This window comes from Falco peregrinus, chromosome 2, assembly GCF_023634155.1.
Source record: "Falco peregrinus isolate bFalPer1 chromosome 2, bFalPer1.pri, whole genome shotgun sequence".
Taxonomy (NCBI): domain Eukaryota; kingdom Metazoa; phylum Chordata; class Aves; order Falconiformes; family Falconidae; genus Falco; species Falco peregrinus.
Window position 1 is genome coordinate 120,335,058 of NC_073722.1, and position 27,857 is coordinate 120,362,914.

The 27,857-nt window shown below is 43.8% G+C and overlaps 1 protein-coding gene across 2 annotated transcripts in view; it reads left to right on the forward strand.

Moving 5' to 3' along the window:
* The first annotated feature begins 4,868 nt into the window (after positions 1-4,868).
* Positions 4,869-27,857, forward strand: part of ABCC3 (ATP binding cassette subfamily C member 3) — a 50,682-nt gene continuing 27,693 nt past the window's right edge. The window contains exons 1-7 of one of the 2 annotated variants that reach the window (XM_055796119.1): positions 4,869-5,200; positions 19,849-20,025; positions 20,942-21,067; positions 21,962-22,099; positions 23,831-23,956; positions 24,750-24,811; positions 25,904-26,035. In XM_055796119.1, the coding sequence (XP_055652094.1) occupies positions 5,171-5,200; positions 19,849-20,025; positions 20,942-21,067; positions 21,962-22,099; positions 23,831-23,956; positions 24,750-24,811; positions 25,904-26,035 (791 nt within the window). In that variant the 5' untranslated portion in view covers positions 4,869-5,170. The remainder of the gene's footprint in view (positions 5,201-19,848; positions 20,026-20,941; positions 21,068-21,961; positions 22,100-23,830; positions 23,957-24,749; positions 24,812-25,903; positions 26,036-27,857) is intronic. The other variant, XM_055796118.1, reaches the window with a different exon arrangement.

Genomic DNA, 27,857 nt, shown 5'->3' on the forward strand with positions numbered 1-27,857 from the left:
CCGTGGCAGCCGGTGAAACCCCGCACTGCTTGGGGCGAGGGGAGATGCTCAAAGCCAGGCTGCTGCACATACAAGTGGCTCTGGCTTGTGCAAAGCCCTGGGATACAATGGCTGGTCCAGGGACAGCCCTTGGGTGCCCAGCATCTTGCAGGCTGTGGCAGCAGCCCAGCTTTGTCCCTGCACATGCTTATCCCTTGTTTGAAGCACATGTAGAGCACAGCGCCCAGCATGCCCTGTGCGTGCCAGCCTTGTCCCGGCTGCGCTGGCACGCAGACCCACCATACAGCCACAACCTGTGAGCCCAGACGGGGTGTTGGAGCTCTGCTTGGCCCAGCGTGGGAGGAGGAGAAGCCAGCAGGCCTTGTGCCATCTCACCTGGCTTGAGGTGAGGTGCTCCAGGTCTGTTTGCTTGGGTGAAGGCTGAGCACTTGTCACTAGATGGCAATGCCATGAAGTGGTTTAGCTGGTACACTGGTGCACCTGAGGTCCCCAGTAATCTGTTTCTGTTTGGTTTGGCGTGGTCTTCAGCATCACCAGTGAAAGGCATTGCCTTGCTGGCATTTTTGCTTTTGAGGGTGATTGGACTTAAGGTGGTTTTCACATGTTGTATTCAATGCTTTGGATATGTTTACAACATGCTATATAATCCTGCAACATCCTCTGGCATTTTCTACTATGCCTGAGTCACTGAATGCTATAATTGGCAAGATTTCAAAGGTCCTGGGTAGATTATCTTTCCATATCTATTTAATACTCTAAATAATGCAACAAAAGACCCCTGCAGCTCCAGCTGGGAAATGAAGAGGATGGTTAAACCACTTAATTACTTACTGTGCTAACAATTATTTTACAGAAACAGAAAGCAAAATCCAGCTGTTCCAGGGGAAATCAAGAAGTTAATATTGATGTAATTCAACAAAAAACGTACTGTGGTGGACAGCATGTGCTGTGCTGACACTTGTGAAGGCAGTGCAGAACTGCTCTGATGGGTGTCACCAGCTCAGCGTGGCCAAGGGCTGGTGACAACTCCATGTTCATTCAAACAAAGCAGGATCCGGTGTTTGGATTCCTGCAAACACCGTGAATTCTGCAGTGAAATCCTGAACGGCTTCAGCCCATTAAAACTAGGAAAGGTTTGTGGGGTGGCTGAGTTGGCACAGGGAGAGGATAAACTATGGCAATTGTCAGGAGCTGAAGTAGGATAGTTTGGGTCTTGGCTCCAGAAGGCCCAAGTGCCATGTGCTGCTTGTCTGTGGCTGTTTGTCCATCGCTCTAAGCTCCTTCTGCAGCTAAACCACCCATGAGCTGGGTGTGTTACACCTGCCGTGACTTCCATCAACCTCTGCAGGCACACGAGAGCATGTTTGTGGAATTATCTAGCAAGTGAGAGAGACGCCCAGTGCATTTGGAGTTTGGCTGCTCACTGCTGGAGCAGCTCCAGGATCACTTTGGGGTGATCTAGGCAGTTCTCAGCACGTTGAAATGTAGGAGCACTCATGTAACAGGGGAAGATGGTATTACACACAGCATCCTGGAGGAGTCATACACACACCATTTTCTCCTTTTAGGGAGCCCTGATGCAGCAGGTATAACCCACCTCGCCCCACAGCAAACAGAATGACTTTACTGTGCAGCTTCAGGCCAGATGCAGTGTGCTCTCAACCTCCCTGTGTCAGCTTTCCAGGGAGCTGCTGCCTCTGTTCTTCCAACCAAGGGAATCTTGCCTTCCATTCCTTGCTTACAAAGTCACGTAGCCGATATATGCCCAAAAGCAGACCTGTGAGTAAAAACCAGGGCTGCAAATTCCCAGCCCACTCCTTCATCTGTTTTATCATGGGAGTTCTAAACTCCTTATTGCATTTTCCAGAAATGAGGAAATTAAAGTCAAATCCTTTCCTGCAAGAGGAGGGATGCACACTAAATTCAACACCATTGACCGTTTGGGAAGAAGAAACCTGAAGTCTGCTGCTACTCATGCGGTGTTGACTTTAAGCAGAGTTTGTTACAAGTCCACATCTTGTATGTGTTAAAACAAGGCGTTGTCCCCTTTCTTATAGAGTAAATGTATAGGGCCTTGCTGTAAATGCTTCTTTGGCAGTCTCTTTTTCTTACCATCTGTAAAATGTGACGCCTCTGTGGGTCTTGGAAAGAAAGCTGAGCCTCTGCTGTTCCAAGCAGAGAAAGAAGGTGATATTTATAGTCAACTAACCATAAAACTGTGACTTCCAGAGCTGCACATGCTCAAACGCTCCCCAACCCTCAGCTCTAAATGTCCTTCTTTATATGGATTGCTGCAGGAGTCGGCCACACTTCATTTTGCTTTTAGTGCTTTGCAAATCAGCGTGAGGTGTGATAGGAAGAGCAGCCTGCCTCACACCTGGCACGGTGCTTACACAAACAGCTTCTCTCTGGCGTTGCCTCCCGTCCTGCCCCAGCCAATTGCTCTGGCTGATAGCTTGCCTTCCGCTGCTGGCCCTGGGTGTGCCTTGGAGGTGCTTCATGACTGCGCTGACTTGACCTGCATCTATGTGTTAGCAGGTGAAAAGTCCTTTACTGTGCAGCTGGCGTGGAAAAGAGCATTTAAATACATTGCTGAATGAACCCAGATCAGGTGTTGCCACTCCCTGAAATAAACGTTCATTGAGAAAAGGTGAGTTCCTGAACTCGCTGGCGTTCACACCAGAGGTGCCGTTTTGTTTTCCTGCGTAGCCAGCCTGCATTTGGGGGAACATCACAGGAGTAATGACACGTCCTAGGTACCTCCGTCTTCCCTCCCATCATCAAAAGGAAACAAGTGAGCTGCCTGACATAGTGCTTCAGGCTCCGCTTTGCACCAAGTTCAGCAGAATCCTTTACCATGGCCCTTCCCAGGAGCTTTTAAGCTTCTCTCCCCATCTCATCTGTCTGAGACTTTAATATTTCCTTAATTCCTGCCTTTGATTTTTCCCTCTCAGCTAGCCAGTAATTACACTGCAAAGTCAGTGCAAGCCGGCAGGGTCTGCTGAGGTCCAGGCTGGCTGGCTGTGGCTTTCCTTGAGCTCATGGGGGAGGGCACATGGGGGGAGCTGGCACCCCAGTTGGTACCCGCTGCATCAGTATGATGAGTATAATGGCATGAACTGCTACTGAAGGCAGAAGCTGCCCACCATGAATTAGGAACATGAAGCAAGAGGCAGAATCATTTAAGGCCCCCTGCTTCAGGGTCCTGTGAGATGCAGGGAAATACCCTAATACAGAACCTTCCCCTACAGATACAGTGGAACAAGCCTACTGAAGTCAATAATTTAATCGGGGATTAATTCATATTGCACGTGTCAGTGGAACTCTGCGGTATGCTGGCAAAATTAACCTCTCCCCTCCCATATGCACAGCCTACAATAGCTGTTTGTGAGGTGCCTCTGTACGTGTGACATCTTATAATGTCAAAGCCGGTGTTAGTTTTGGGCGTGCTTTCAAACTGCACCAAGTTCTGCTCCTTGGCGCAAGAAGGACAGAGCGGTACGTTCATGTGTCAAGAGACACTCAGCACTTCTCTTGGAGCAACTGCTCTTACAGGTTGTTGCAGGAGAGGAGATTTAAAGAGCCATGAAGGAGTAACTCCCAGCTATTACTGACTTTTCTTTAAACTTTTATTGTGGTGCAATTCTGCCGAACAGAAGTTTCAATCTAAGACTTGCAAAGACAACCCACGATGCCCTTAGAAGGTGTTCACCCAGTTGGCTAGGGCTTCTCTAGTATTTCCCTGGGAGGGCTGTAACGTGATTGTGCTGATTAACCTGGATCAGCCCGAGATTTCAAATGTTGCAAGCAATCACCCTAGAATCTTATCTTGGGCAAGATCTAATCTTCCCACACTAATAAGAACGGCGTCCCTTTAGTCAGATTACAGTAAATGTCTAAAACAAATTCTCAGTGTTGTTCATGGGAAGCACATGGCTTCCTCTTACAGTACTCTGGGTATTACCCTTAGTGGCTTCAGTGTTCTTTGTACAAGATTAGCAGAATATTTTTTCTTTAGGGATGGCGTATTTTTGGGACACAGGAATACTATGCTTCTCATCTCTTTTCTTCCGTTCTGGTGAGCATTTTTGACACGACCCCTCTGTGTGACTGTTCCTCACCTTCTAGTGAGGAAGGCAGCTCAAACTCTTTTTTAAAATATTTAAGTAAATTTGTGGCAGCAGGGTGCTCTTTGTGAGATAATGTTATTGAACCAGATGCTGTGGCAAGCGGGTGGGCAGACAGCAGGTGCTGGGAGGTCAGTAAGGCTGCAGGCGCAGCCCGAGAGGAGAGCAAACGGTGCTTCTGCGTCCCGGGAAGGGGAAATCCAGGTTGTGTCCAAGGTGCTACACTACCGAATCCATTAGTTACACATGGAGTTTATTGACTGAGAGCTTTGGGAAATGGATCTGCGCCGCTGGTTTAGCTGCACATCTATGGCAGGAGCAATCGGTGTGAAGGAAAAGGCTGGAGATGGGTGGGTAAGGGATGTGATGGTCATCTAAGTCCTGTTGAGGTGACCGTGCTCCACACCGCTCCGCGGGGGAGATGCCGGGCCCTGTCTCCCGGTGTTAGCGTTATCCCAGTGCTCCGGGCAGAGGCTGCTCCCTACGGCCGCGGTGACTGTCCCTCGTCCCTCAGCCAGCGCTTCCCCCGCCGCATGGGGACCGCCCGTGTCCCCTCCAAGGGCAGGGTCTGGCTGTCCCAGCGGGTTACGCTGAACAGGGCAAATGCTTTCCTGCGGGCCAGCCCCTTCCACGGGCCGGCCGCCCTCGGGAAGCCGCGTCCCGGCAGCGGCAGGAGGGCTGCGGCAGCCCCTCTCCCCGCTCCGTGGCACAGCCGGGGAGCCCGGCCTCCGGGGGCCTGCCACAGCGGGGCCGGGGCCGCCCCCGCGCTGCCCCCCGGCGGAGGGAGGCGCTGGGCCTGTGCCGGGCGGCTCCCGGCCCGAGGGGCCCCCGCTGAGGCGGCCCCGGCCGGCGCCTCCCGGCCCGAGGGGCGAGGGCAGCGGGGCGGTGGCGCTGGCGACTCCCGCCGCCGGCGGGGAGGGTGGGCCGGGGCGCGTCGGGCCCGCTCCTCCCCGCCCCCGGCCCGCCCAGCAGGGGAAGGAGCCGGCATCTCCCCCGTCCGGTGCCCGGCGTGGGCCTGAGGAGCTGGCGCCCCTGCCGCGGCCATGGAGGCTTTCTGCGGGTCCCGCTTCTGGGTAAGCAGCGCGGCCGGCGGTGCCGCCTCCCTCTCCCCTTCCCGCCCCGCGGGTGCCCCTCGCTGAGGAGAAAGTTGGACGGGAGGTTTGCGCGGAGGGGCCGGGGGAAGGCGGGGAGCAGCACCCTCGGCGCCGGTTGCGGGGCTGCCCCAGGGGCGGAGGAGAAGCGCCGTGCCCCGCGCTGCCGCCGCCGGCGGGAGTTTCCCCGCGAACGGGACCGTGTGCTCGCCGCGCCGGGTCTGAGGGGCCGGAGCGGGCAGGGGGGACAGGTCGGTCCCGCGGCTTCGGAGGGGGCTGAGCTGCATCATCCCCTCGCCTGCCTCGGCACAGCGGCCGGCCTTACTGTCGCCAGCCAGCCTCTCTACCAGAGCCGGGACCCCGCCAGGCCCCGGGGGACCCCGCCAGGCCCCGGGCCGTGCCGCAGCCCCCTCCTTCCCGCGGGAGGCGCGGTGCCCCCCGCAGCTCCTGGGGGCTGTAGCCCACCCCTGGGCCTCACAGCCGTGGGCCTGCTGGGTGCCCCTACCGGGGGGGGGTCCTGCCGGGGCGCTTCTGCTCAGCCTTGCTGCCGCTCCGCGGGATGGCAGCGCCTGTCAGCGCTGAAGAGCCGTGGGCTGTGGCAGCCAGGGGTGGTCACCAGGCTGGGAGCACTGGGTGACTTGTGTTCAGAGCCGTCAGCCCTTTGGGAAGGCTGATTGCAGCAGGCGCTGAGTTTGTGAGCAGAAAAGTTGGGAAACTGGTGCCCGTAGTCTTGTGCTGAAGCGTGTAAGTGCTGTTGCAAGTCCTTGGAGCAGCGTTTCCCCAAGGTACAGCTGCTCTCCTCAGCGCTGTGTGGCAGGCACTTCGGAGCAAGCGAAGCCGTGGGGATTTCAGCACATATGGTGAGTCTGGAATTGCCCTCCAAGAAATCACAATTCATGCACGTGCCTTTCTCTTATACTGATTTAGCTCAAGGGAGATTTTTTTCAAAGAAAGATGAACAGGAATGAAACCAAGTGTCTGAAGATGAATCGCTGCTAAGAAGGCTATTAAAGAACATGAGCAGTTGGCTGTGAGGACTTGATGCTGAGCTCCATCATCAGATAACTAATTATCTTTCAAAAACTGTCCCAACATTACTTTTTCAAAGAGGACTTAGGCTCCTAAGCCCCTTAGTTACATTTCTTCGTTCACTTTCACATATCATTTCCAAGCACCCTCACACTCTCTGCTACAACACATGGCAGATAAGCTTGCTCAAACAAGTATTTTCACCTCTTATTTCTACTATAAACACTTACAGAACAGGAACAAGCACAAACAGATCAACACTGCTCGCTACTTTATAGGCTGCCTGGAGAATCATGTCCTGGCTTCTCAAGGAAGGCTTAGTGCAACTATGTGGCCAAAGCTTTTGGTAACAGGTTATTGATACATAATATAAATGTTCATGCCGTTCTGCTGGTTTTAGGTATGAGGTAAATGTATCATTCGGTGCTTTATGCAGTACTGTTACTCAAGCACAGGACCCTTTGTGGTGCTGTGCCTGGTGTACGCTACACTGAGGTAGTGTATCTTAGTTTTAATATTGCCAAGGCTTTTCAGAACTGAATTTGCAGGAAGGAGTATAGGGGTAATCCAGGGAAGACATTTTAATTACTAAACGTTTATTTACAGCATAAATGATGAAGAGATCTAAATGTGTTTAACAAAGCATAAATAATAATTAAAAAATATACCTTCAGCCTTGCTCAAAGTAATAGTTCAAATGTGATTAATGCCAGTTATCTGTAACATGGTAGTTTGGCGGAAGAATGCATTTTCTGCCTGAGTCTGTGAAGGAAGATGTCAGGCGTGTGTTACAAGACTCCATAAACTTCTTTTTTTGTGTAACTATCACACACTTCAACATAAAGTATTAGTAAAGAATAAAAGGAGACTGATTGAAAAGAGATGAACAGTGTTACTTAAACAAATGGGCAAACTACTTAATAAATGTAGACCTGTTTTGTTCCTTCAGAATGTTCCAGAGTTGTTTAGACTCGAAACAACCTTCCATCTGCTTGTTTTAAAAAATGTTACTCAATAACTGTGTGAAATGGAATATGTGACCCAGTGACCAGCAGATTGAACTCAGTGACCAAGAGTCTTATACCTCACTTCAGTAGCCAGTGGTATTTTCTGATAACAGGAATGTATATAGAGAACTGATTTTATGAGAGGTTGTAAGTGATGACCATGTGGGTGACAGTCACCTTGAAATGATTTGCTGTGCAAATATGTTGTTCCGTAAAAAAATGTAGGTAGAAGCTTCTTTTTGAAATAAGTCAACGAAAGTTGAGGTTTCACATGCTGCCGTACACTTGAAGAACGGAGAACAAGGTGAAAGGCAGTCACTGGCCTGTGCACACCAAACCAACGGTGTTCAGCTTTGCAGTTCAGATCAAGAACTTCATAAAATGTGAACCATTATTAATGGTTGCTTTTTCATAGCTGATGAACTTCAACACTTTCCCCATTTTTTGTCAAAGAAAATCTAGATATTTTTGGAAGCTGAATGACATATTGGTGTCGGTTTTAAAACTGTATAGAGTGAAATGAAACATGCTGTTCCAATTTAAACAGTCTTTGTTTTGGAGTTTAAACCAGCTACAATACTTTTCTGTTAAAATGAGGTCAGAATCAAAACAGAACGATTCAGAACTAGCTCATGAAAGTGTTTACGTTGAAATATATCTACTTGAACAGATGATTGATTTGTCTTGGATTTTTTTGGATTATCAAAAGTGTTAAGGTTTCAACTCTTCACCCTGGTGCAGGGTGGGGAAATTTTGCTGGAAGTGTCAATGGATTGGGGGATTTTTTGATTTTGTGCAGAGGCAAAATGATCTCCTGTTCAACCCATTTTAGAAATCAGAAATGAAAGAAAATGCTGTAGGTCACATTAGAAATCTATGAATGTTTTTGCCTTCCAGCTACCACTTTACCTGCTGAACATAAAATCAGAAATCACTAATACAAATATAGGGTATTTATAGATAAAAGAGGAACAACTAGAACATTATTTATTCAAAATGCAGCATGAACAATCTCTTCATCTGAACACTTGGAAACACATTGTCTCTTTCAATTGAGAATTTGAAGCTAATTGTTAATATCACCTAGCAGCGTTCCCATGTTAAATGCCTTTTGCGAGAAGATGAATGTAATAGTGCACATTGGCACAAGGCAGTCCTTAGGAGTGTTATTTACTATTCCCCGTAATTGCTATTAATTACCCATAATTACCATTACTTTATTGTGTCACATATTTAGTATGTGATAGTAAGTGTGCTAGATAGGTGTGCCAATTAACGTGACCCACAATCCCTGTACTTTAAAAGTAGATACAGGGGAATTACCACATATTTGTTGCTTATGTCCTCCGCTAGTAAAATGTGAGCAGTTCCTCCGAGAGGAGAACAAAGTGATCTCCAAGGGAGTGTTTGCTGCAGAAGTGTTTTGGCCTAATGACTAAACGGCACGAGCTTAGAAAACCAAATTCTGTGCCAGTGTAAAGACATGTCGTCTTTCTGCAGCTCAGGCCCTCTGGGTGAGTGATGGCTGCTGAGAGAATAAAACATGAAGTAGTCGGCAGCACTTGGCTCCTGTTTGTATGATGGGTGATACAAACACCTTAGCCTACAGACAGAGTGCCTGGGCTTGGGCAGTAGCTTGTGGTTTCGGGGCTGGGGTTTTCTTAACAGCATAAATAGGAAATGTGAGGACAAGTGATAGAGTGCTTCAAAGGGGAGACCGCAACTTCTAGTCAGTTACGGATGAGATCCAGGCTTGTTCCTTTTGATCTTGCTTAGCTGACAGAGCTCACTTTCCTTGCCTACCCTGTGTCTTGGTAACCTGACACACATTTTTTTGTTGTTGGTTTTTTTTTTTTTTTTTCTTCCCATCCCATGTGAAATTGCTGGCTGCTTTTTCATCCAGAGCCTCTTGAGTAATTCAACAGGAAGTTGCAGTAACTCTCAAAAGTAAACAGTACCTCGGTCTTGTCTTTGAGATAGTCTCATGCAGGCATGCCTTTAACCTTCAGCTTTGCGGATATTCCTTCACCTTGAGTCATTCTGTGAAATTTTGGTAGGCTTGGGCTGAAAGTCATGCCGCTTTCTGGAAAAGCAACTTCCTGCTCTGTTGGCTCAAAGTGCCACCAGTCTCCCCTCTTCATAATTTCCCCTTTTGCTTCATCATATATCGTGCTTAAATTTTTGTAATAATAATAGCTAATAATAATAATAATGATAGCTGTAGTAAGGAAGAAATATTTCTTTGAAGAAAGATGACAATGTACTTCTTGCAATGTGTTTTTCTTTAAAAGAAACTTGTACACAACTTAAGTGGTTTGGCCCTAAATTAATAATAAAACATTGAATTTCAATTATTCCATTATATTCTCAACTAAATGAGTTTCAGCAGAGGAAGAGTGAAGTGAAAGGTAATAGCAGGTCATTGCAAAGGAGGGATTCTGCAGTAGGATGGTGTAGTCCAGACTGACTGTTCTTTATATATAATCTTCCCCTTCTGCCACGCTGTGATAAACACAGAATGCTCAGTGTTTATAGATATTTAAATGTGATACAGACCCCCACATAATCTTTTTTAACTGCATCCAACTTCAGATAATGGAGTCCCACTTCTATAAATCTCTTCACAAATGATTGCGTCAGGTGTCTGTCTTCTTTCTCATGTTAGGTAGGAGAGCAAACTAGGTGACGGTAATGGTCTCTTCAGACATCAGATCTATGAAGTTACACTCTCTCAAAGGGTAGCTGTGTTGGTAGCATCCTGAACTTAAAAGCAGTGAAGTACTCAAGCCCAAATCCTCCAGGATTTTAAGATTCTTGAATTGAGTTGAATGGAGCTATTGCTAAAGGATTCGGGCTTCAGATTCTGTATGTCAGGAGCAGTATAAATATTTGTCATTAGATTTGCAGTCTTATACAGGGCCTATTATCATTCATCTGTGTGTAAATGGCATAATAGATTGTATTTGAATGTGTTTGGGAAAGACGAGGTCTGGATTTGAGAGTTATGAGCAGAACTTAATACTAGTGAAAGCTGCCAATATCAAGGATTTATGGAGTCCTTCAATGACAGTGTTAATTAATGAAGCTCATGAAAATGACATTCATTTCAGTAGAATATCTGAATGTGATTGTTCGGAAAGCAGCTATTACCATTTCCTTCAAACCAGACAACTGATGGGTCAAATGAACAGTAGTCCTCTGTGCCAGAGAATGGTAGCAGCTGATAAAGTTGTCACCACCAACATCTGAGCAGGATGGCTGAGTCCTTTCTGGAATTCCCAGTTGCAATTCTGGAATTGCAGGAAAAAGGATTTTTAAGGAGGGGGGGGAAAAAAAAAGCCCAAGGTGAGAAGAATCTCTTTTTGCCCAGGTGCGCAGTGGCCTTGTGGGAAGTGCTTCACAAAGATCTGGACACAAAAGCCTGTTTGTCCCTCCCTTCCATGTGTTTCCTGGGCGTGAGACAGTAAAACTTGAGGGTGCTGTGAGATGGGGCAGATGGTGAGGAGGCAAGGACCCACCTTGCTTTAACAGGGGATTAAAGCTCCACAGGGAGATTTCTTCTCTGCAGCAAAACTCAAGGTCATGTATGTTCTTCAGCTTTCAGCACAACTCTTCCTCCCTGGACGCAGCTCTGACCATTGTAGCTGAAGTGACATAGCTGGTAGATGTAGTGTCTGGGACTTAAGAATACTATAGAGTTTGCCTCCTGAAAAGAAATAATATCTGAAATAAAGTCTGAGTCACATGAGGACCTCCTTAAAATGGAGCTCATTTAATCGCTACAGTTAAGAATTTAAAGCATTTTGAGATGAGGATGGGCTTAGCTTACCTGGTAGGCAAATTACTATGCCACTGGAGATATAATCCTTTCCTTTCTACACGTGTGAATTTGTAATGTATTAAAATGAAGAGACTATTACTGTTTAAAATTTAATTTAAAAAAATTTCCTTTGAAAAACCTATTAAATGGGATCTTTGATTTTTCCAGTAAGCTAATGCTCCATTTGTCTCCTGATACTGCCGTGAATGTGATGGGCCATTATCCAGTCGCACGTTATTTGGCTGAGCTGGAGGAGAGCATCGCAGAACGCAGCCAAAGATCTTCCCAGGAATGCGTTCAGGCTTTTGTAGGGCCAGGAGCCTTGATTCCATGCTGGGCCTGTGTGAGCTGGCACCTTGTCCCTGTGCTAATCGCCCAGCAGCGTGAGAGGCAAAGTCAATGTAATAAAACTTAAATCATTTACAGTAATGTCATGTGCCGGTGTCATAAAGCTTTGAATTAGAACAGAGTAAGAAATGAAGGAGGGGGAGAAGAAAAACTATTTCATGGGAGTTGTTTCAAACGTCAAAGTAATTTAGTTTCAGAAGTAATAATTTCTTTCTGAAACTTTCTGGGAATGCATTTGACACTTGTGCAATTAAAAGAACTAAATAAATTCTCGTTTCTTCCTTTGCTCTCTCTCCTTTCCCCCTCAGCTGAATGACTTGTATTCTAGAATCTCCCCTACCTTTCACATCTGCAAATTGTTTCCCTTTCATTTCTCTTTGTTATTATGTACATTTGGAAACACAGAAAAAAACCCCAAAAAACGCAGGGGAAAAAACCTCCATGTTCTGAGTATCATCGTTTTGTTATAGCAAGGGTAGGTGAGAGCAGGCAAAGTGGAAAAAAAACAGTAAAAAACTTAATGCTTTTATGTTTTGTCCCCTTTGAAAAAGCAAGTTATGTCTTCTGGGGGAAACAGTTTACTACTGGAAGATCGATCTGATGGAAAATCGTGGCCAGTGCTGATCTTCATATGCAGCAATGCTATTCTGTCTGCTGCTTTTTTCCCCTTTTTTGTCCTGCCCCGATACAGAGTTGGCACATCATGCTCACATGTTCATGACCTGCAAAAATTCACTTTCCGGGTCTCAGCCTCTTTGTGGCAAAGTGTTAAAGTTCTAGTTCGTTTGGCTATTTGAAGCGTTGTTACCGTAAGCGTGTTGCAGTTCGGTCACTGATCTTGCAGCAGTTCTTTACGGATGGTGCTCCTCTCTTCAAACTAGCACTGGCTGGGTGGATTCAGTTGCGGAGTGTTTGTACAGATGGTAGTTAAACATGATTCTTTTAGAAACAGGGATTTCCTGGGTGTTGAAAAAAAACAAGTTCTAAGCTTTAAGTTCACATCACTTAGGGTTGGATGGAAGCTGTGCATGCGTTTGGTTTGGGGTAGAGCAATGTACTGGGGCAGTTCTGCCTTTGCTTCAGTTTCTGTGGTTAACAGAGTCCTTTTCCATAGTCACCATATTTTCTTTATCTCTGATTTTTTCTGGCTTAACAACATGGAAGTCCAGCCTTCACTTTGAGAAGAAGGGAAGAGAAGAGAGAATAGCTGAGAGGATGGGGGAGGTGTATGAGCAGACATTTCCGAAAGGTGCTACCTGCGGTGGTGCTTTGTGAGCTCTTTTTCTCTCTGAAACTACTGCCATGGTTTAGGGCCAGACTGCAGATTTCACTCTTCTTCTGAATAAAAATGACTGAAATAAGCAGAAATTTTGTGGACTGAGAGATGAGTACAATTTGTGCATATTAATTCTGCAAGTGCAGCGCTCCTCTGTGTTAGGTGAGCTTAGGTCAGGTCTGTAAGTGATAAACGGGCTTAATCTTGGCATTAAAGCTCATTAGCACCCAGAGTCTGTCCTTGCCCTCTGGTCTGCTGCTGCATTTGACTTCTTGGAGCTCCCCTAATGAGAGTCCCTGCAGCTGAAGAGTGTGACCCACCTTGGGTGCTTGAGATGGTGCGTGACCTCTGTGTCCTGCCCCCCCCACCACCCCGAACTCTCACGCTGCTGTCGTGTTAAAGAGAGCCTTGACCAGACATTAAAACCTCATTATCTCTGCAGTCAATTTGTCGGTTGCAACTCCCACTAGGCAGGTGGAATGTCAGAGCAGCACTGATGACAATTTTTTTTGTGACAATCCCTTTTACTGTTATTGTACAGCAGCCCAACTGGATGGGCCAGCTTAAAATGGAGGAGTCAGGGTGGGAAGGGGAGAAAATAAAGCAGGGGCTGCCTCGTACTTCTTCTTAATTGAGCTACATTCATTATGATCCTTGAATTAACCCAACGCCTTTCAGCTGAAAAGAGCTGGGATGGCTCAAATTAAGGATATTCCCCAGCACCCATTGTTACACTGGGCTGAAACGGGGCAACCCACTCCTTTATTTGTACTTGCACCAGGTTATAGGAAAGGCCTTTGATGATGCAATTGACAGGAAGTTTTCTCTACAGAACTATACAGCTTTGATCAATCTTACAAGGCAGTTGGGGACTTTATTCTGAAGGAATGATCCTGTGTCCTTTTCTTCTCAGTCCTGCTTTTGATTCAGGAGCGTTTGTACCTCTATGGTTGCACTATGCCTTCCTTTCTTGGTCCCTTTGTCCAAGCAAGAAGGCTGACTGCTACTAAAACAGTTGAAGTAGATGGATTTTACTTTTACTTTAGGTGTATGTTGTTGTAGATGCATATATTTACTGTGGTCAACTTATACTTTATTATTTCTCTTAAGCTACAGATGCTTTTCTGAAAGCCCCATTTCCTGGGCTCACAGGACTGTGGCAGAATATGAGCCTATTTTTTTTTAATCCAGCCTCAGTTTTGTTCACAACAGCAGAGCAGCTCTGAACTTCTAGTTGTAAAAACTAAGAAGAGAAGAAAAGGAAACTTACTGTTTCATGTTAACGACTGTCATTAAGCCAGTACCTTGATTTTTGAATGTCTGGTCCACAGTTCTCAAGTGCGTTGTGTGGTTGGTACCACAAACCTGTGACTAGTTACTCCATCATCATAAACTAGCTTGTATAGGCTATGAACATGTGCCAGATCTATTTGATCCATTAAAATAAGCCACTAACGATCCTTTTACTGCTGGAAAAGAAAGTTCAGCATCCTGCATGGTGTCCTTCACTAATGTAGATAACTGTTGCAGTGTGCTTTGTAAACTGAAAAATTTTATGTCTGGTTAATAACTGTGTGGTTCATGCACTATTATAAAAGCTTATGTCCTCTCAACTTTTTTTCCAAGCAGTGGTGCTGTAGCGGAGAATGTCCCATCTCTTGCCCTTAAGGGCTGGGGAGATGGTTGTTCCTGTAATTGTGTGAAGGAATTGAGTTGTGCAGCAGCCACTGTGGATTAATGAAGCATGTTACTCCTTCTGTACATAAGGGTGAAATTGTTCCTTTGGAAATGTAAACGGATGGTCTTGCTGTGAGAATGCCGTTTGAAATGGGCAGCCTTCTGGAGTCTTGGAGCAGAGGGCTTGTTTGTTTGCATTTGTGCTCTAAAATGCTTATCAGAGTTTACCCCAAAGAGTTTACCGGCAGGGACCAAGCAGAAGAGGTGGACAACAGCTGGAAATGGGAGGTGAGACAGGGAGGGGCTGAGATGAAGCCTGTGATGTAGCTAAAACTGAGCCCTGACTGGTTTTGGTGGTGTGGTTCAGAGCTGCTGCAGAGAGCCATGCTTGTTGTGGGGTGGAGGCAGTGTGGTAGAGCCAAAAGAAAACCATCCTTTTTTTCTTCCTCTTCTTTTTTTTGCCAAGCTGTGTGAATGAAACTCCCAGGCAGGGTATTTACTAGATCTAGGGGCAATAGAAGGGCAGAAAGATTGTCCTCCGTATTTAGATTCTCACTAACAGTTTCTTTTACAAGAGATACCATTTCCATGTTTGTTTACTGTGGGGAAGTGTTGCCACTTTTAGTTTTTCACTTATCTCTCTCTGGGAAGGGTGTGTACCTTCCCAGTCAGCTTTTCAGTTTGATTTTTAATCTTAAATAATGTGCCAACTGGTGATAACTGACACAGAATCAGCAATATGTCATGTACTAACCTTGGGTAGGGTGTGAATGACATCAGCACAGTGGCCTTCACTTTCCCAAGCAGATAAAGAATGAATTTAGCAGATAAAGAATAAATTTGTGTTTCCTGTGCTTTTCCCAATTATTTTTGTGCTGTAGGAACTTAGAGAGAAGCATGTATTAATTTATCCATTCAATGGAGTTAGCTGCTTGAGACGACAAAGGATATTGTTAGCCTTCCCTAGGGTTTGGGAGCTTTCCATTGCCAGCTGTTTGAGGAGCATTGTTGCAGCATCAGCTGTATGCCAGGAAAAGCCAGTGTGAGGCACTTTCATTTTAAACTTCTGTAGTGGAGTAGGAGTTGGTTTAGACTTAACCCAAACACCAGAACCCCAGCTGGTCTTTCTCAGCAGGCTCTATTAACATAATCCTTGAGGTTTGGGAAAGGGATAGGAATTTCCCTGTTCCTGTTTTTCAGCCTAGCTTTAGGCTTTCTGTTTGTTCCCCTTTTTCTTTGAAAACTAAGGCATGACATGCAAGAAGCCCAAGATGTGATGCTCTGAATTTTTTTTCCTTTAAAGGCATTATTAGTTTTAAGGGTGGCATTTTCAATAGCAGTTTTCTTTTCCAGAGGGGAAAGTGTAATAGAAAGTGCTAAGTATTAGAGCAGCTTTAATGTTGCTCAGAGCTTCCCCTGCTGAATACCTTCCCTTAAATGAAGATCATGTATTTAATACTGCTCATCTAAATGTAAGTCCTGCTGCACAGATGGCCTTTAATATGAGGCTTGTGTTTACAAAGGCTGTGACTGGAGTGATGGGTGTGACTGAAAACTGCTGCAAGGGACAATGTCAATGATATTCTTAACTGATCAACAGAAAGCCCCACTAATGTATAAGTTTTAAACTCCAGGGGATCCCATGTCTGGTGTGAAGCTGTAACAAGCATCTCTAATCTCTTTTGCCATGGATGTTGGCATTGCGTTTAAGCAGTATTACAGAATTAAGTAAATTCTGTGCCCAGGGAGTTCGGTACGGTGGACTGGTATTTGTGCAATGCTGTATCTTGCCTGCAGAGCCTCCTACCTGATACATGATACTGCATCCAGGGAAGTGCTGCTGATCACTGACAGTTGCCACAGAGCTCTTGGCAATCTGGAGGAGCCAGGGAGCACAGTGGGAGTCTGGATTAGGAGGAGGTCGCAGGTTACGGCCCTTAAGACTCATTTCTGAGGAAGCGAGCTGACAGCGATGTTAGCTGTGTTGGGCGTGCTGGCTGTTACAGTTTTCCTGAGATAAGTTTCTTGGAGAAAGTGGTGTTTCCCAACACGTGCTGCTATTTCCTCCTAGGAGATGCTTGTTGATGGGACACGCTGGCTCTGGGCCACCCCGGCTCTGGGTCACAGAGCTGCCTGCAGAGTGTTTTCCTGGGGTTTCGTTGAAGGGGACCCTGAGACATCACTGTGATGCACAGAGGAAGGTGAGCGGCTCTCAGGACAGCACAGAGCCATGAGCCGAGGAACACGTGTGCTACCCAACATCAGTGTGTTAGACTTCTTTCAGTAGTCAGTCCAAAGAAAACCCTCAAACCCAGACAGCCGAAGGTGGGTTTTTTCATCCTCAATCAGAACTGGACACAAGAAGCATTTAAACTTAGCAGGACAGAGTCCAGAATATGGAAAGGCAAAGCCAGATTAAAGCAGGAGGCTTAAAAGATAGAAGTCAAAGAGCTGGTGTTTCTCTCCAGCCATTTTGCTTCTTGTGTTTGTTCTCAGGGGTGGAGTTCCATTACTGCTGAACTGGAGGGTATTTGGCAATATTTAACAATGTTGGCTTGGTCAGGATAGATTGTACTGAGACTTCGTGTCGTATTCTAACACAAATGAGTTGTTTAGCATTGGAGGGAATGTTGGAATATATGTGTCAGTGTGGTGATTTGAGCCATAAAGTGGAACTGGCCAGCTCCATGAAAACAGATCCACCTTGGTAAGAAATGTGGTAAGAAATACAACTTTCATATTCCCTGATTTAAAAGTAATAATAATAATTCACTGCAGAGTCCTACTACATGGCATAGCAGTGTTAGTCTGGTCTCAGAGTAAGTAATTTGCATGGAATTACACTACTTAAATGTTTTAGGTACTGTGTCTTCTAACAGGAACCCCTCTCACTGTATTCAAAGATGGAAAAAACAGTCTGCTCCCAGAAAACACCCGTTTGTTGAAAGGGAAGCTTTTTACAGAAACACATCTGTTCAGGAAACTTGTTTATCTAGTCCAGGGTGGTACTGGACTTGGGAAAACATTACCAAGATAGCCAGTAGTCAGGTCTGTCACCTTGAACATAGGTTTCTCCTTCAGCCCACATCCCTGTTTCCCATGTGCCGTGGCAGTAGTAGGCTCTTGTTGGTCCATCGGGTGGGTGCTGCTTCTTACACTTTCACGTAATTTTGGAAGAGTTCCACTTATATTCTCAGGAATAATTCAACTGAATCTCAAAATCTTACGTGTTTTCTTAGGACAGAATTTTTGTTTTCTGGCCAGCTGTATTTATATGTTCAGAAATGCAAGTCCTTTGCCTCGTTTAAATAAGAGTTAATGAAAACCTTCAAACCTTCAAATGGCTTGGCAGCCATACAGTCTGTGTCTTGGTTACAATAGTCAGCTTGTGTTCAGTCCAAAGTTAATGGACATCTGGGGCAGTTTCTAGGTTGCTGACAGGCAGAAAACCATTTCTGGTCATTTTGGTTTTATAGGAAAGGTTTAAATTAAGAGTGTGCCCCCCCCAATGGAATCTTTGTTTTATTCTATGCCCAGTTATTGCTAGTCTTCCTCAGCTTTCCTTTTCCAGCAAGAAAAAGGAGCACAATTACAAACATGCTCAAGACATTGCTAAACCACGTGTAATTTAAAGAGGAAATTAGTATTTTGTTGAATAAATGATAGTAGATAAGCTCCTGCTTTGGAACTAAAGAGCTCTTCAGCTCCAGACTTCTAGAGGGCATCTCTTGCCCCAGGCAGGGTAGCTGCTAGGGGAGCTTATCATGTTAGAGATGCTGAAATGTTTTCATGATGAGCCAAAAATGGGTGCTTGAAATGTTATCTTCCTTTTTTGGTGCCAGAGACCTGCTCGCTGGAGGATAACGCAGAAATAGTTTGAATGTGAGGCTGGAGTTTTGTTTGGTTTTGATCTTGTGTTTGAATTGCTGTGTAATTGCCCCTGTGTTGTCGATTTGTGGCTGAAGTTCCCCCTAGGTCTGGACAAACCTGTTTAAGGTAAATGGGAGCGTTTTTATTCCCCTGGCCCATGCTGGGTGCTTGTGTGCCTCCAAAAGAGCGATTTCTCGGCTGGAGAGGCACTAACTGTGGCGTTAAAGGGTGCAGTTCAGATGCATAGTTATGGATTTGTGCCAACCTTCGCCACTGCCAGAGGTTTCAGTTGTGCCAAAGCTGAAGTTCTGAGTGACAAAGTTGTCACAGTTCAGCGAAACCTTCCTGCAACCTGCCACAGCTTTGTAGTGTCATTACACTTAAGAGCTCTCTTGTGTGTATGGTGACTGATGCAGTGATGTATGTCCTTTCTGACAGATCATCACCAAAGCTGAAAGATTGTCAGCAGATTGGGGCTCTTCAGTTCTCCTACAATCAACCATTGCTTTCAGCAGTCTCTTTTGCATTGGTAAACAAAAGCAGGACTGGAAATACTTTTGAAGAATTCATATTCAGACTAGTCAGTCATTCATTTATAAGGGGTAGGGCGAAGTGTCTCAGCCTAACTGAAACATACTTCTACCGAGAGCTCATACCCCAAAATAATTAGTTACAAGTAAGTGATTCTAGCGTAGAGGTAAGGCATATTTGAACCACAGGTATCTTAGTTTTATCATCTGCTTGCTAATGGTAGTACAACAAAGTAATTTTACATTTCCTGCAGTAAGTATTTATCTACCACTTTTAAGATGACACATCAGATGGCAAAATGCATGGTGTGAATTTCCAGTAGGTTTGATTAAAAACAAATTCCCCTTAACTGTACTGAAATGTCTTAGTTTGAACTTGCATAACTGTGCATTTGTATGTGGTGCATTCAAATCCTCAGGCACAAGTTGCATATGTGGTGTCTGAGGTCACAGATGGAAAGCATTGCTTGCCATGTTTGCAAGAAAACCTGTATTCCTATCTGCAAATACAATACCTTCCTTTTACCTTTGTTTAGAATAGCGAAGCAGCTACAGTTAGAGGTATGTGAGTAAGAAGGAGAGAATTTTAGTCGTAAATGGAGGGGATTTTCCCAGGTCAGCCTACAGCTGATCTAAACGTGATAATTTTCTTCAGTGCTGGACATTCCTGCTGGATGAGTTCTCCAGTTGAGGATTTTGCCGCAAGAGCTTTGTTTAGCAGTTTCACTCCAGGCTGGGAATGCCCAAGAAATGTGGTGGTGTCAGCATTGGTAACTAAGCCTTAGCAAAGACAAAACCACACAGGCTTGTCTGCTACAAAATACACATCCAACTCTGAGATACACGAGGGCAGAATCTTTTTAATTTTTATGTTGCCCAGTATTTGTAACTGTACTTAGCCCTTTTACTATAGCAGATTAACTGCAAGTGGTTGGGATAGGTATTTTGGGAAAGCTTTTACTAAGGTCATGTGCTAACTCCAGTAGAATCTGGATACAACTTCTTCAAGCAGATGTTCCAATTGGCAGTGCTTCTGTCTCTTTGTTAATAAACGTGTCTCGTCTTTTTTCCAGGATTCAAATCTTTCAATACACACTGATAATCCAGACCTGACACCGTGTTTCCAGAATACCGTCCTAGCATGGATCCCCAGCATTTATCTATGGAGTGCATTACCCTTCTATCTTCTCTACCTAAAGCACAACAAAAGAGGGTACATTGTGCTTTCTGTGTTGAACAGATTCAAGACGGTAAGATCTCTTTGCAGTGCTCCATGAATAATGTGCAATTTTGAGTTTGTTAGTGTTAGTTCAGTATGCAAGCAAGTGCTGCAGTAGGGTTGAAGCAGAACTCCTTCTGATTAATGGGGGAACTGAAGAACTTGCTTAGAGGAGGCAACAGTGTATGTACAGATTTCTGAGGAAGGATAGCAAAGGATAGCTCATCTGTAAGGAAATCTGTCCTATGAGGCCACCTTTCTGGGTAGAGACGAGATGTTGATTGCTCTGCAGAAGAGAAAGCATCCCTTTTGTGAGCCAGAACTGTGCTGTTTCACCCTTACTTAACCTTTAAACCATTGAAAGCTGCAAAACCAAGACCTTAAGGTAGGTCTAGTGGGAATTTAATTTGATTGTGAAAGTAAGCACAAGAAGGTCTTTTTTCAAGCCACTCTACCTACCCAATAGCTATGTGATTTCATCTGCATCTTGTGCTTAAGAGGTGGCTGGTGTCAACAGCACCTCTGGTTTGTAAATGGCTAGGTCTAAGGAACGGAAGCAAGTCACTTTCCATAGGCCATGAGAGAACTGGGGTTATTCCTGGAGAAAAATTCCAGGCTTCTGCTTCAGGCCAGGTCTCCCTTCAATCTGGATGCTCCCTGTGTTTCTAACCAAAACTGGATAGTGTGAGGGGGAAAAAACAGGTAAATACTTAGTCTTTCTACTGCTGTGTTTGCAAATCCTTTGCAAAAAGCAGTTGAGACGAGATCCTTGGTTTGAGTGCAGTGGGACAGTGCCATTAGCCTGCCTGCAGCGGGTCAACGCGGCCGTGTTCTGTTTGCACAGCTTTGTCTTGCTGGAAATCTGTGAATCGTGACGGTTTTGCTAGCTGTCTGACTGCTCCTGGAGATGAATATACCAAATGCTGTTGCTGTTTGACTACTTTCAGCTGTTTGGTGTCCTGCTGTGGTGTGTGAGCTGGGCAGATCTCTTCTACTCTTTCCACGAGCTCCTGCAAAACAGAACACCTCCACCAGTCTATTTCGTAACTCCGTTGATCGTTGGCATCACTGTGGTTTGTAGCTGCTTTTGTTTATTGTGACCAATAAGAATAACTCTTTCTTAGACAGATGAAGGAGAAAAAAGGTTCCTTTGCATTCACTGCTTTATCCTGTACTCTTTTAACTAAATTATTAGTATCACTGAGGCAAATTTTGCTTACTGAAAAGGCTGCGGTTACAGATAGCTCTCTCATGTAGACTCAGCTATGTAAATCAAAATCTTCATAATGGAGAGATTGTTCTGCCTCCCACCTTGCCCTCATCTGTTTCTTCAGGCTTGTGATCCAGGTGTGGAGGCAATTTGGATATGACTTTGCCTAAACAGGGAGATATGATAGAGCGTGGCTTGTGCATTGTTCAGTATTGTATTGGGCTGTGTAAAACCGTGTCTCTTATCTGGTGGCTGTTCCTCCATTAAACAAAACCCAAATTTGCTTTGCCTAGGGTGACAAACAGGCTTGTGGCTGTTGTATGAAAAATGAAGCAGTGAAATTTGCCCATTAAGTTTTTAATTCCCATGGATGGATGGTGTTTTTTTAAAAAAAAACTTGTTTACCAGACAAGTCCTGATTGTCCATCTGGACTGGAGAAATGACAGCTTTTACATGTGTTTAAAATGTTTGTAGCTAATATTTAATTGCGCCTAGCCCTAGGTGCAAAGTCTGGTTTAAAAACTGAATTCTGAAGTTAAGGTTCTGAGAACAGTAAAACCATATTATTTCATAAAGTTATTTGCTGCTTTCTGTAGGTAGAGGAGGTTTAGCCATCAACTTCTGTGAAGTTGTGATGGGGCCTTATTTCAGAGAGGTCCTGTTGTCGATGACTGTAATAGCTGCCAACTGAGAGTGTGAATAGGGGGAGCAGTGGGATGGGATTTTGGTTCACTGTTCCTGTATTTACTTTTACAGCTGTTAGCTACATTGCTTATTCAGTACGAAAGGCTGAGAGGAGTTCAGTCCTCTGGAGTGCTCATTATCTTCTGGTTTTTGTCTGTGCTCTGTGCCGTGGGGCCTTTCCGGTCTAAGATCATGACTACAACAGCACAGGTAACATGCCATCCTTGTTAGCACTTGGAGAACAGGAACTGTAGCCTTAATGTCTCTTCCAAGGGAATGAATCACCGAGTTTGGAGTCAGATCTGAGCCCAGCTTCTGCCAGAAAGAAAGAGAAGTTTGGTTCTGTTGCCTTGACTGAGACTTGTGTAACTTGAAGGGAACTGGGATTTCTCATGCAGTGTCAAAAAGCAGATTTTGCTTAGCCCAAGGCTATACTGGAAACCTGACAGACATGTGAGGGCTGTACCAATGCTGCATATACATTAGAACAGGGTCTTCCCCCCACACGCTTTCTTTTTTCCTTCCTTTTCTCTTTTGCAGCCCCCTTCCCCTGCCATGCTTAGATAGGGTTGGGTAGTAATCGGAGATGACACATTTTAATATGTAATGTTCCTTTTTTGCTTAGGCAGCTTGGCCACATTATATAGCTCCATAGGCTTTCATCTGTCAGTGCCTGATGTGCTGAGGATAGCATTTTGACTCCAACTGTGGCTGTAAATAGAGAACAGAAAGTTGGAGGGAGAGGATAGAAAGCTGGGCTGTTATGATTCCTGTTTGAAAACATAGCAGGTTCTCCCACAGCAAGAAAGTTGTCATGTTTTTCACGGAAACAAATTCCACAAAGTAGGGCAAAACAGATTGCTTCAGTGATTAGATCATCAAAGGCTGGGAGTGAAAAAGAATATTTGAAAAAACATTAAGGTGATTGCTTCTCCTGAGTGAAATCAGCGTTGATTCCATTTGGCGGTTTCTTTTTTTTATACTTACTTTTCTGTAACTATTAGCAGCATTATGCTTTTAGCAAGGATTTTGCTGTATCAGGCAGTCATAAATATTCCAGCAGAGATTGAATTAAACCTTGAATGACAGTATGTGCGGAACTTCTTCAGAAAATAGCTGCAGTCCTGTTGAGACCCTTTCAAATGCCACTTGAAGTCAATTTAAAAACTGTAGTAGTGGTGAATAAGTATGAATATTGGACTATCAATGTTTGAATCCTTAGCCAACTTAAAACTGTGGGTGCAGAGCCTTAGAACGGGTGACGGTAATGTTTCTCCTGTTCTTGCAACTGCCAAGGACCAAATATTCTTTCTCGTGCACTTAAGGTTTAAACATTTTAAGTGAACAATAAGATGATTCAAAAGAGCTGTATGAGGGGCATATCCTCACAAAAAGAAGTTCTAAGTCAACTGCGGACTCATGAGTAGGAATGGAAATATCTCTAGAGCAGATGGAACTTATGCAATACAGTGGTTTTTTTGCAGTTTCTTCTGAAAGTCTTTAACACTGACTACTTGTCAGTGACAAGATACTAAAGTAAATGGATGTTCTGTGATCTCGGTTGACAATTCCTATGCTTAAGACATGATCTTGCAAGAATCCCTGGAGGTAATTTAAAAGGATGTCATGTAGCCCTCATTCCAGAGGGTGTCTGCATGCAGTGAAGATGTATAAGCACTTTGAACTTGACATAAATTTAATGAAAAGCTTGGAGATAAGCATGTTCTTAGGCACTTTACAGAGTACGTGCATACTTTTGTAAGATAAATCCTGCTAGCAACTACTTTACAGTGTTCAACTGTAGAGGAAGAAAGGAATTGCCAAAAGAAGCTGTGAAAAAGTCAGAAAGAGAGAGAGAGAGTGTGTGAGTGTGTGTGCTGGGGGGGGTGGGCTGGGAAGCACAATAAAACAATCATTTACTTTGTTTCTTTTTCCCTTTAGGGCCATGTAAATGAAAGGTTCAGGTTTACCACTTTTTACATCTACTTTGCTTTGATAATCATTGAGTTGATTCTTTCGTGTTTTAAAGAAAAGCCTCCATTTTTTTCCCCTGTTAATACAGATCCTGTAAGTATTTTTACTTTGCTTTATTTGCATTTTACAGACTATGTCATGTTTTGAGAGTTCCACTAAGAATACTTGTCATTGAAAACAGCTTTGGATTGTCGTTGAGATTGCAGTAGTTAGTAGTCCCCTTACGAACACTGGGTATGGAGAGCAATATTGGGGTTTGAAGCCTTTTTCCATTATATGTGCCATCAGTAATGACTGCAAATTATGTAGTGCAAGTAGCTCACCTGCTTGCTGCTTCACAGCAGTTTAAAATACATTTATGAACATTGAAGTGTAATATTAATTATTTCAAGAGTAGGTTTTGTGAAGATGGTGGTCTACTTGCTTAACATTCATTTAGAGTTAGCTAAAGTCTATAAGGGTTGTCTTAACGAATGAGTTCTATATGTGTTGAGAATAGAGATGGAAAAACATTAATAACAGAAGATATTAGTGGTGTCACAGGTTAAATTTCTTCTCCAGTTCATAAAATGGTCTCTATAATTGGATTTATGTTTGAACCAAGCTGAGAGAGAAGTTGAGTTCATTTCTTCAAATGAATATTTCAAAAACTATAGAATGATATTTCGCTTTATATAAGTGTGATTTAAAGGCAGTATATGAAGCAATTTTTAAAAAGAGTTCTATATGACATGGGAAATGAAAGAAACTAATTTGAAGTCTTATTAGGACATAGGTACATGCATGTAATATACCATATAATATATCAAAACTGATCAAAATAAACTGTCTTCTAAATGTCTTGCTTTATTTATTGTGGGCTTTTTCCCCCATAACTTTATTATAGAATCCATGCCCAGAGCTAACTTCAGGCTTCCTGTCAAGATTGACATTTTGGTGGTTTACAAGGTGAGCTTCTCTCTTCAAGCCCTTGGACAGCTGACAACCCCATGTTCTACTTGTGCTATGTATTGCACAGAGTTAGTAATACAGAGATTTTTCCTCTGTAAGGCGTTGATGTTGGATTTTCCTTTTTAGGAACAGCTTTCAGAGTGCTTATACTGCCCAAACTTGTTCTCTGAACAACTGTGGCATAACTGATAGGGTATACAGCCTGGTGTGCTTACTGCATGCTGGATCATTACCTAAACCAGGATGCAAGACTGTTCCACAAGATTAATTGTGGCAACCTTTCACCCATCTGAGGATGCATTTCGTTTCCTGTTGAGGTTCATGGGTGGATGCTTTTTTATAAGGACATTTTCCTTCCAAGGGGGAAAGTAAACTGGATTATTTATACAAATGATTACCACCAACTGATACTGCTGTTAAAAGGCATGCATATTAAAGATGCACATTTGAGATTGGGTTTACTACTACTCTACAATAAGGAAGTAGAACAGCTGTCAAAGGTCGTACTAAGACCCAGTTTTTCCCTAGTGGTTGGACGGGGTTGTGATCTTCATTCTTTTTAGTGGGAGAGTGTGATCTTTCTAAACTTCCAGAGTTTTGAACATTCAGCTTCCCTGTCGAGGTTCTTGGCAACTAGATGTTTGCATCCCTCGACAAAATTCCTCTTACAGTTGAGGAACTGTAGTTTTCAGAGAAATCTGAGTTTTCTTTAACTTGAGATTCACTTCTGCATTTTGTTCACCTCTGACAGCTATTCCAGATAGACTTAGTTATTTTCACTTCTAAAGCTTCACTGTTTTCATTTAACATCAGTTTTATTCAAATGCTTCTAGTAGGTGGCTTTTATTGTCCTTTTGTTCTGAAGTGATGTTCTCATTAAAATACATGTAATCTAAACTACAAAATGTCTTTTTTCTTAATTGCAAATATCAATACAAGGAAAAAGGGGAGATGGAGGTATAATTTTCACCTTTTCTTCGGAGGTGTGTTTTCTTACCTTTGTTAACTTAATAGTGCCAGAGTTACTAGTAATATTTTAAGTACTGTTAGCCAAACTGAATTGGACTGTTTTTCTCCATATGTGTGCAGCATGGCAATTCTTGGGTACAAAAGGCCCCTTGAAGATAAAGACTTGTGGTCACTGAATGAAGATGATACTTCAAAAATTATTGTGGCACAGCTAAGTAAAGAGTGGAACAAAGAAAAAGCAGAATGCAAACAGTAAGTATATGAACAAGTCCTGCAGAGATCAATCCGAGTAATTTCAACATTAATAAGCTGCTCATCCCTGAAAATAAGCCAACCAAAAATGGCACCTACCTCTTTAACCTATCTGTTCTTCGTATTGACAGTCAACTTTGCTTATTTTAATACGTGTAGGCAGAGGCAAGCAGAAGCCCTCTGGGGCTTGTGTACCACTGACACACTTTTTAACTAGGTGCTTAATATCTACACGGGCAGGTAGTGCCATTTACCATGTGGAGAAGGGCTGGAGATGCATAAGCAGAAGGGATTGAGTTGGTAGGATTGTAGAAAATGAACTGGTAGATGTCTAACCCCACAGTTGCATCCCTCCTAGGCATGCTAGAGCACAACTTCTAAGCACCATAAGCCAAAAGGATTTCCACATCATCCCCATAGCGAGTTTTTTGACCTGACACTATTCTTAGCTTTAAGGCTCTTAGCAGTGAGCAACTCTTCACTTTGTACAGGAAAGATAAGAAACTCAAAACATGTGAAAGGCAGGAGGGGAGGAGATATCCCACTTTAAGACCTCTGAGACCCTACTCCTGTGGCCTAGAAAGTTAGCAGCAATATTCTCATACACTCGTATGAAAATGGGATGGGGGTCAGAACTTGCATATAGTTACATCCATGCCGAAGAGGATATCCTTTATATTGCATGTTCTGTTCTAATCTAATCTTAAGGAATCTGTTGTGCAACTGTATTTCCTTCTCCCACTGGTTAGTCTCCAGAATGTTTCCAAACAAATAGATGTGATAATAATGTGTTTCAAACGAAAAATGTCAATAAGGAGGAGGCCTGCGCTTCCATTTCCTTTCATTGTAGAAATTTCTTCTCTGTGTGGAGGCTTTCCTCTGTTCTCTTCTGTGCATATCCTTGCCAAATTGGAAAGACCCTATTATGTGATAATATTAGGAGAGAGTTGTAAGGTTCTTGGCAAGGCTAAATATGATGTGGAGAGTTCCACTTCGCAGCTAAAATCTGAAAGGTTTCCAGCACTAACACCAGCAGCTTGTCCACGAGTGCTCTGTGTGTATGTGCATTGTGGTTTTACTTTGGGATTTTTACTGTTTTTTTCCTTAAAGTCTGTGGTATGGAATAACATGCATTGTCTGGGTTCTGGTCTTTTTGAACAGACATAAATCTTACTCCCCAGGCTTTTATATAGTAAGAGCACAGCCATTGTGCAGAAGTGCCTAGGGTCCAGGAAAAGTTTTGCTAGGAAACCAGAAACTGTGCGTGGAGTTTTGTCATGGGGTTCATTGCATTTTGGAAATTATTCACACAAACTGGGGCCAGCTGGCAATGAATTTAACCATAAATTCTGGCTTGTGTTTAGCTCAGGTAAAATTTTTTGGCAACTATATTAATGATTCTAAGATGGGGGAAGGAGCAAAAACAAAGCAAATCACTGTACTCCAGATTGCTGGGTTTCACATAACTCTAAAAATGTTGTGGCTGTGCTTATTCTTCAAATATAGGTAGGTATTCTCAATTACTTCATGTCGAATAACGTTAGTGGTAGTTGCTTAGGAGCTGTTGTAAGTAGTTTTTTCTTTTTTTCTTTTTTTAACTCTTCTCATTAAATTTGCTCTGACCAAGCTTTTAGGACATTAAAAATGCTGTGTCAAGTTGTGCATGTGTTGAAAGCGCCATGGAAAATATTTGCAGTGTACCCAGTAGTTTTATTTTTAAAAACTTAAGTCATTGCAACTCTGGCATAGCTAAAGCTTTAAACTTATTTTATGGTAATGGTTATCACATTTGTATTGTTCCTAAACCTACAAAACCTTTATT